We start from the raw sequence: 8335 nt of genomic DNA, 5'->3' as shown, positions 1-8335 counted from the left end.
GGTGATAGGATATTCATATTCAAATTTCATTGGATGTGTTGATACAAGAAAATCCACATTTGGCTATTTGTTCCTTTTGTCTGGGGGAGCGATCTCATGGAAGAGTGGGAAGCAGTCTATCATTGCAACGTCCACTATGGAGGCTGAGTTTGTGGTGTGCTTTGAGGCCACTGTTCATGGTTTATGGCTGCGGAAATTTGTTTCAAGACTTAAAGAGTTGTCAACAGTATTGCCAAGTCGCTAAAGATTTATTGTTATAACTCCGCAACTGTCTGCGTCTCAAAAAACAAGTAGTATTCAAAAGGTGCTAAACACATGGAATTGAAATATTTTGTCGTTAAAGAAGTTCAGAAACAAAAAATGTCAATCGAACATATTAACACTAATCTCATGATTGTGGATCCGTTGACAAAAGAGTTGCCACCAAAGACATTTAATGAAACATGTCGACAGAATGGGCATTATTGAAAACCATTATTAACATTATGATGAAGTTTTATGTAATGATGATGTTTTATGTTCCTTATGTATTTGACACTCTGAGCTCAATTAAAAATTACATAGTTTAAATTATACGCTCATATTTTACAATTTAAATCTAAAAGGTTTACATAGTAACAGTTCAAACCCGCGTACCAAACAAACTTTTAGAAAGTGCCCACTTACTGATAACCAGAAAAATCTCCTAACAAGAAAGCATACCTTATTAGTTCGCTGTAATAATTGTTCATTTACCGTTACACAGGAAATTCTGGATTGCTTCTGCTGGGAATTCTAGTGAACATTTAAATTCTTGGGTAATTTTCTAAACTCCATTTCGTGATATACTTATATAAATAATAGGAAAAAACCAGTCTCTGAAGTCTTGATCTTGATTTTATACTGCCCTGAATACTATAATACAGAGCCATTGGTAAAAGAAAACCAGAATATCCTGGATTTAGGACTTACTACAACCATAAGAGTAAATACTGCCTTACACTTCTTGGCTTGAACTAAAGTAAACTCCCTGTTAATCACTTGTTTGTAGGAGAAGTGCCATGAACAATCATATCATCGAGCAATTGCCTGCCTATGAACTCCTTCATCATAAAGACTCTAATCACATCCTCCGGCTTTCGATTAACAACCGAGTTTGAATCCGAGTTTGGTGTTTTTGCGGACTCGAAATCCGAGCAATATTTCTTGTTCATCTCCATTTGCTCAATCCAATTCTTGCACTCGCCAAGTTCTTTGTTCAACCTCTTTACTTCTGCCTGCAACGCTTTCACATCCACCCCACCACCTTTCGACTTGTTCGCATCACTCGGCCATGATCGCTTAATAGCTTTACAGATCGAAAAGCCCGAAGCTCCACCTGAAAATTACCCAAAACAAAAAAAAACTAATCTATTTAACAAGTTCACGATTCCCAATGTTTTTCTTTTAGAATTTGTTTAGTGAGTATGAAAAAATTTCATATATTGCCGTTAGTATAGCAATTTAATGAAAATTATTATTATTATTATTATTATTATTATTATTATTATTTTATTATTATTATTATTTTGGAAATGCATATTAATTCTTTGTATGGAAAAATGCATATTAATATTAGAACAGTAATGTAATGAAAACTAATTTTTTTATAAAATTGTTATAAAAACTAAAAAAATACAAAACTAAGAAGACAAACTTTAGAGATAGAAACTAGATAGAGTGTTTCATTAATCTTATGAAGGTATACAAAATAAAGAGCCTTAGAGTTCTATTTATAAGAAAATTTTGACATTATTCACAGTTACTATTTACACAGTACTTGTTATTTACGGTTACTATTTGCACAGTAAAATTCTGACATTAACAGTAATTTTGACTGACTTGTATAACAACTTTAATTGGAGTGTACAGCTATTATTCATAACAAAAATATACTTCTAACCATCAGAAATAATACTACTCTATTGACATACAAGACTATGGTACACTTTCAGATTATACTCTAATATCTAGTAAAATTTAATGAAAATCTTTTAAAACCATATTTTTTTATAAAATTTATTTATGGAAAGTCTATGGTAGGAGGTAGTACTTCCCCCTCATCGCAGGGTGCATGATAAAGACCGTTGGATTAAGATTCAAGGGCTGTTAGAGATTGAGCTCATTAAAGAAAATATAATCTCAGTGTTGAAGGGCTCATCAAGATAGGATTTCTTAGTGTATGCTTTTTACAGACAATATAGTTTTAGTTGATGAACATCGAGAGGGAATTAATTGTAAGTTAGAACTATGGAGACAGACCCTTGAGACGAAGAGATTTAAGTTAAGTAGAACGAATACTGAGTACATGTATTATAGGTTTAGTAATTTGAGAGATCAGAATGATGGAATTTCTTTGAATGGTGTGGTGATTGGGGCTTCTAGAAAATTTAGGTACTTTGGGTCTATAGTGCAGTGTAAAGGGGATATATATGAGGATATTGAACATAGGATTAAGACGGAGTGAGTTAAGTGGAAGAATGTCACGAGAGTTTTATGTGATAATAAGATGTCTATTAAGTTGAAATGAAAATTCTATAGAACAGCAATTTGCACAGCTATGTTATATAGTAGTGAATGTTGGCCCATTAAGAGACAATAAATATACAAGATGAGTGTGGCAAAGATGCGTATATTAAGATGAATTAGTAGTCATACGAGGATGAATCGCATACGGAATGAAGTTATTCGTAGTAAAATAGATGTAGCACCAATAGAAGATAAGGTGCGAAAAAACCATCTGAGGTTTGTACGAGCATATACAACGTAAATCGTTAGACGTACCTATTCGTGTTTGGAAGAACATCTAAATACCTAGTACTAGGAGAGCGAGAGGTAGATTAAGAATTACTTAGGCTGACGTAATTAGGTATGATTTTTAAGATCTAGAACTTCAAGAGGGTCTCGTGTTTAATAGAACAAACTTGAAATGAGAAATTCATATAACTGATCCTAATTAATTTGGGATTAAGACTTGTATTTGTTGTTATTGTTGTTGTTGAAGAGACTCCATCTAAAAAAAAAAAAGGATAAACTCCACACGTCAATCTAAAACCCAAAGGCCAACTTGATCTATCTGAACTCAATCTGATCAAAATTCCTTCAGTCTGAAACAAAATCGATCCACTTAGGAAGAACAAGGTTACGTAGAGAGAGAGCACCCAAACCCACCCTTCCTTCGCCTTCGCCTTCCCCTTCCCCCATGGCGGAAGGTAGCCCACTTTCCACGGCGGCGCGACGCCCTCCGCCCTTTACCCCTCACCGGCGTGAGATCCGCAATCCTCTCAAACTCTTCCTTTACTTGGTATCACTGTTCTGTCTAGTGCCGCAGTGGCCAGTGCTTAAAGCCAAAGTGATTGGGCAACACAACAATCACATTTATGAAATGATCAATTTGGAGAACGCCGTAAGCTGACAAAACCCATAAACAGGTTTTGCTCTTCTTAGCCCATCAAAGAATAATCCAAACAGGTTGAGATGAAAACAAAAGGAGAACTATGATATAAATAGGAGATACCCAGTACAAGATTATAATTGAAAGTGAAGAAAATAATAAAAGTAATTGTGGCCCATAATCAAAAACCCCAATTTAAGAACTTTCATATAACAAAAACACCTAGAAAAGAGCGATTCAAGGACAAACGGGAAGAAAGGGAGAGAGAGAAGAATGGTGAAACTCTGGGTGCGTTTGAAATTGGTTTCAAAACGTTTTTATTTTCTGTACGAAAATGAAAATGAAAACGTTTTTAGTTTCATTTTTGAATTATTTCTAAAAATGCGTTTGGTAGTTTTATTTAGAGATTGATTTCAGTTTTAAAAAAAACTGAAACTGCGTTTGGTGGTTTAATTTTTGAAAATATGTAATAATATATTAAATAAATAATATTATTAAATATATTATATAAATAATATTATTAAATATATTAAATAATAATATATTAAATAAATATATTAATTAAACATATATAATACAAAAACGGTTTCAGAAAAGAGGGAAGAAAATGAAAAAGAAAAAAAAAAGTGAAATCCGTTTTTCAGAAAACAGAAAACGAAAACAAGAAAATGAAAACACCTTTTTTTCGTTTTCTGATTTCCACAAAAAGACAAAAACGTTTTTGGTTTTGTTTTTTAAAAAAAATTGCACCAAACACGTTTTTAACACCCGTTTTCATTTTTTTGCTTTGAAAACCGTGAAAAATGAAAACGAAAACGCAAACAAACGGGCCCTCTAGAACCCACATCCTAAATTTACAAAGACCCACATCAGTTACGTATTTTGAATGAAGATTTTGAATTAAATTTGAATTATAACCTGAGTTGAAATTATATCTTAAGTTTATATTTGATTATGCATATTTAAGTTATTATTTAAAATAAAATTTTTTTAAATTTATATTTAAATAAATTAAAATTAAAATTTATATGTATATAATATTTTAATAAAAATTTAACGATAATGAAAAATTTCAATAAGATATATGAATAAAATTTTATTCGTCTTTTTGTTATTAACATATAAAAAAAATTATCTCAATTATAATTAAAACAAAAAAATTATAGTATTTTTAAGAATAAAAAAATATTATTTATTAATTTAAGTTTGAATTTCTGAACTCAATTAAAGAAGAAATAAACTCAAATTTTAATTTTAAACTCAAATTTAAACTTAAAAAAATTTAAATTTAAATAAAATTATAACTCAAATTGTTTTTTTTTTTAAATTTTTATGAGTATCCAACATCCACTTCCCTTATTATAATATCAACTTATAAATTAAAATTAAAAAAAAAAAAAAAAAAAAAAAAAAAAAAAAAAAAAAAAAAAAAAACATTACACGTTTAGAAGCACAAGGGTCTGTAAATAAATAAATAACAAAAAACAAAAAGAACCCATTTCTGGTTTACCCACAAAAACTAATCATCGATATCCTTTTTCCAGTTTAGAGAATGCAAAATAATAATATCACTTATTAAAAAGACAGAAAAACATCTTAATCTTTTGAAACCTGGGAGTGGGACCGGGATGAACTTGAGAGCCTCCTCGGCAGAGTACACGGCGAGATTAGTAACGAATGGGGGGATCTTGGACATTGTTTCCCCGCTAGGCCCGTACTGGCTCAGAACCTTGCCGCCGTTAACTTTAACGGCGTTGTGGATGTTGCTGACGCCGGCTTTGCTGTAGCCGTACGAGTTACAGCACAAGGCCTTGACGGGCGTTAGATCGGGTGCGTTCCGTTTGATTGAATCCGCCGTGCCGGAGATGTAATCCCAAACCCCCATTTTTCTCAGTACTCTCAGTCACTCTTCTGGTTCCACCAATGCTTGCGCTTTTGCTCTCCGTCCTTCGGGTATAAGCAAAACAAAGGGAAAGTTTTGCTCTTTTTTCAAGAATCGCCTTTTTGTCTTCCCGACGTAAAGAGCGATTTACCGTTCTACTTGGTTAAATTTTTTTAACGTTTACGGTGGTTTGGTTTATAAATTAAAATTAGTTGATTAAAATTATTTTTAATTTATATATATTTTTTATGAAAAAAAATATTATAATGAATTATAAATTATAATTTAAATTATAATTTGAATCTTTTAATTAAATGTCTTTTTAAAAAATTTAATTTATATGTTATATTACTAAAAAAAAATTCTTTAAGTCGCGTTTTTTCACCCTATTGGTAGACTAAAGTCCCTTTTACTCGTCGGGTAAAATTTTAGAATCTTTTTAGCACCCTATTTCACTCTATGTAATAAGTTTATAATTTGATACGTAAATTTTATTATCTCATTTATTATTTAAATAATAATATATTATATTAATAAAATTTATGTGTTAAAAATTATACGGCGATTAGGAAGAAGATCATGGTCTGAGAAATTATGCGGCTTTTACTTTAAAAATTGTGTTGGGAGACTTCCTTTAATTAATATTTCATAGTTTTATTGGGGGTTTTATTTGTGGCCGGTTGCCCTCTTTTTTGTGTTTCTGTTGGTTTTGCTCGTTGAAATTCCGAAAAAAATAGTAGTACTATATATTGAGTATGCATTTCTCTATTTTGTATTTCGTTTTCATTCCATTTTAGTTTTTCTTCTTACATACGGCAATGCATGATTCTGTGGGATTGGGAGGACCTTTTTGCTTTCAAGGGGAAGGAAAAATAATTGGTTGATAATATTGTTGGAGGGATTGACTTTCTTTTCTCAAATTATCTGCGTCTCAAGTTCATTATCCTAGCCGTCTCCTCTGCTCAACCGGGAGCCTAGACCAGATGCAAGTTATGGAAGAAAAATGACATTCATTTTTATGGGAATAAATCCCAATCACGAGCCCATTTATTTTTAAATAGGGTTCACCTCATATAAGTAACGGAGTTTAATTTTATAAGAATAAATAGAAGTGTTCAAATAAAATGGTTTGAAGCAAAATTAAAATTTTTATAAAAAAACTACTGTAACAGAACTGTTTGAACCGGGATTTGAACCCCTCTATCAAACAAGCTTATAATGAGTGGTCTAGTGTCGGGATTTAAACCCCTTTATCAAACAAGCTTGTTGATGATGTTCGTTATGTAGAGAAGAAGCCCTCTGTAATAATGGTTGGCTAGATTTTGGAGTACTATTTCTTTCTATACTTTATCGTGTCATGGAATTCAGATCATTGCCCTTTTTGTTTCAACCAAAATAAATAAATAAAAATAAAATCTTCATGATTTGGAGAGTTGTTGCTAAGTGTTGGTCCTCCGCCCCTACAATATTTCATGGTAGTTTGAAATGATCAAAGCTATTCAAACGTTGAAATTTCATCAAGAGTCGGCTCAAGACTTGGAAAAATAAAGACGTTCGTGGTAATATTTTTTCAACGAGTCAATTGTGTTAGAGAGACTTTGGAATCTATTCAAGCCGAGATATTGCCACCAATGGTTTTGGAGAAAATACGCTTATGACATATTTACTTATTAGGATTGAAGAATGAGAATCAATTTTATGTTTATTTATTCTTTTTTATCCTGAAATGAGAGTGAGATTGGTGGACCCCACTCAAATTTAGTATTGAAGAATGAGATTGACACTCTCATGTCCCCCTTGAGATTGAATCGATAATGGTGATTGAGAGGGTTTTGTAATATAATTATTAAGAACAAATTAAAAACACTATGTTAGTGGGGTAATTAGCAGAAATTTTTTTATAAAAATAACTTCTAATATAATAGGGAGCACAGAGGAAAAAAAATATTTAGAGGGAACATTTGAAAAAAAATACTATTAAAAGGGAACAAAGAGAAAAATATATATTTAAAGGGAACATTTGGAAAAAAATATATTATTTTAATTGGAATAAATCAGAGAAAAAATATTGTAATTCGTTTTATTTTAAAATATGATTGAAATAAAATGAAACAAAACAAAAACTGGATTAAAATGCACGTTTTGTTTGAAAGTGGGGAACAGTAAATGAAGATGGAAACTTATATATATAGTACAGAAAAAAAAAGAATTATTTTAATGGAGCAAGTTTAAAAATATAAGATTTTGAAATGCAATAATTATACCAACAAATGTAAGTTTTAATCAAAACGTATATTTCAATAGAAACTTGTGCATGTATGCATAATTAAGAAAAAGAGGATTTTAATTGGTTGGGACAAATCAAATAGAAAACTAATTAATTAGACAAAGAAAATAGAATACACTATTAGAAATATGAAAGGGAAAAAAAGATATCTAATAGGGACACATTTAAGAAAAATTATATTAGTGAAGCAACTAAAAAAAAGCTACATTTATAAAGTCAACATTTGACAACATAATATTTTTGAAGGTTCTAAAAGAAGTATTTAATTGAGGACATATTTGAAAAGAAATAATTCAATGGAAACCAATTAGAAGAAAGCATTTTATTAATAAAATACATTTAACATAAGATTTAAGGGAGAGGTATTGAAAAATAAAAGGAAGAGAAAAAAGCGACGGCACAAAATGACAAAATAAGTTGACAAAAAAGTATTGTGAATATAGGATCAAAAGGGACTCGTATTTGTATATATAGGCTTAGTTTGGTAGCGCTATAGATTTTAAAAAAAATACTTGTGCTGAGGAAGAAGTAACTGTTACAAAAAATAGCTAAGTGTTTGGTAAACTATAATTATAGTAGATGTGCTGGTTCTAAAATCAATATAATAGTGTTTGATAAATTATAAGGTTAAATTGCTGTGGATAGTTAAAAATTACAACTATATTATATTATACTATAATATAATATAAATAATTATAATATAATATATATTTATTATTATATTTAATATAATACAAAAAACTATTATTATATA

General features: G+C 30.3%; 1 protein-coding gene across 1 annotated transcript; it reads right to left on the bottom strand.

The window, feature by feature from the left end:
- Positions 1-798: 798 nt before the first annotated feature.
- On the bottom strand, positions 799-5441 carry LOC21401717. The gene is made up of 2 exons (XM_010103493.2): positions 5024-5441; positions 799-1357 (listed from the first exon to the last, which is right to left on the bottom strand). Exons 1-2 carry the CDS (start codon positions 5295-5297, stop codon positions 1017-1019), a joined length of 615 nt encoding a protein of 204 aa, XP_010101795.1. The 5' UTR covers positions 5298-5441; the 3' UTR covers positions 799-1016.
- Positions 5442-8335: the final 2894 nt, after the last annotated feature.

Source organism: Morus notabilis, unplaced genomic scaffold (assembly GCF_000414095.1).
Source record: "Morus notabilis unplaced genomic scaffold, ASM41409v2 Scaffold285, whole genome shotgun sequence".
NCBI lineage: Eukaryota > Viridiplantae > Streptophyta > Magnoliopsida > Rosales > Moraceae > Morus > Morus notabilis.
The sequence above is the reverse complement of the archived record's forward strand: the minus strand, read 5'-3'. Positions and strand labels throughout refer to the sequence as shown.

Excerpts from the sequence above, each read along its gene's own strand:
- LOC21401717 (XM_010103493.2), bottom strand. The coding sequence starts at position 5,297 with ATGGGGGTTTGGGATTACATCTCCGGCACGGCGGATTCAATCAAACGG. Across the intron at positions 1,358-5,023 it reads CATCCCGGTCCCACTCCCAG|GTGGAGCTTCGGGCTTTTCG; the intron begins GTTTCAAAAGAT and ends GGTAATTTTCAG.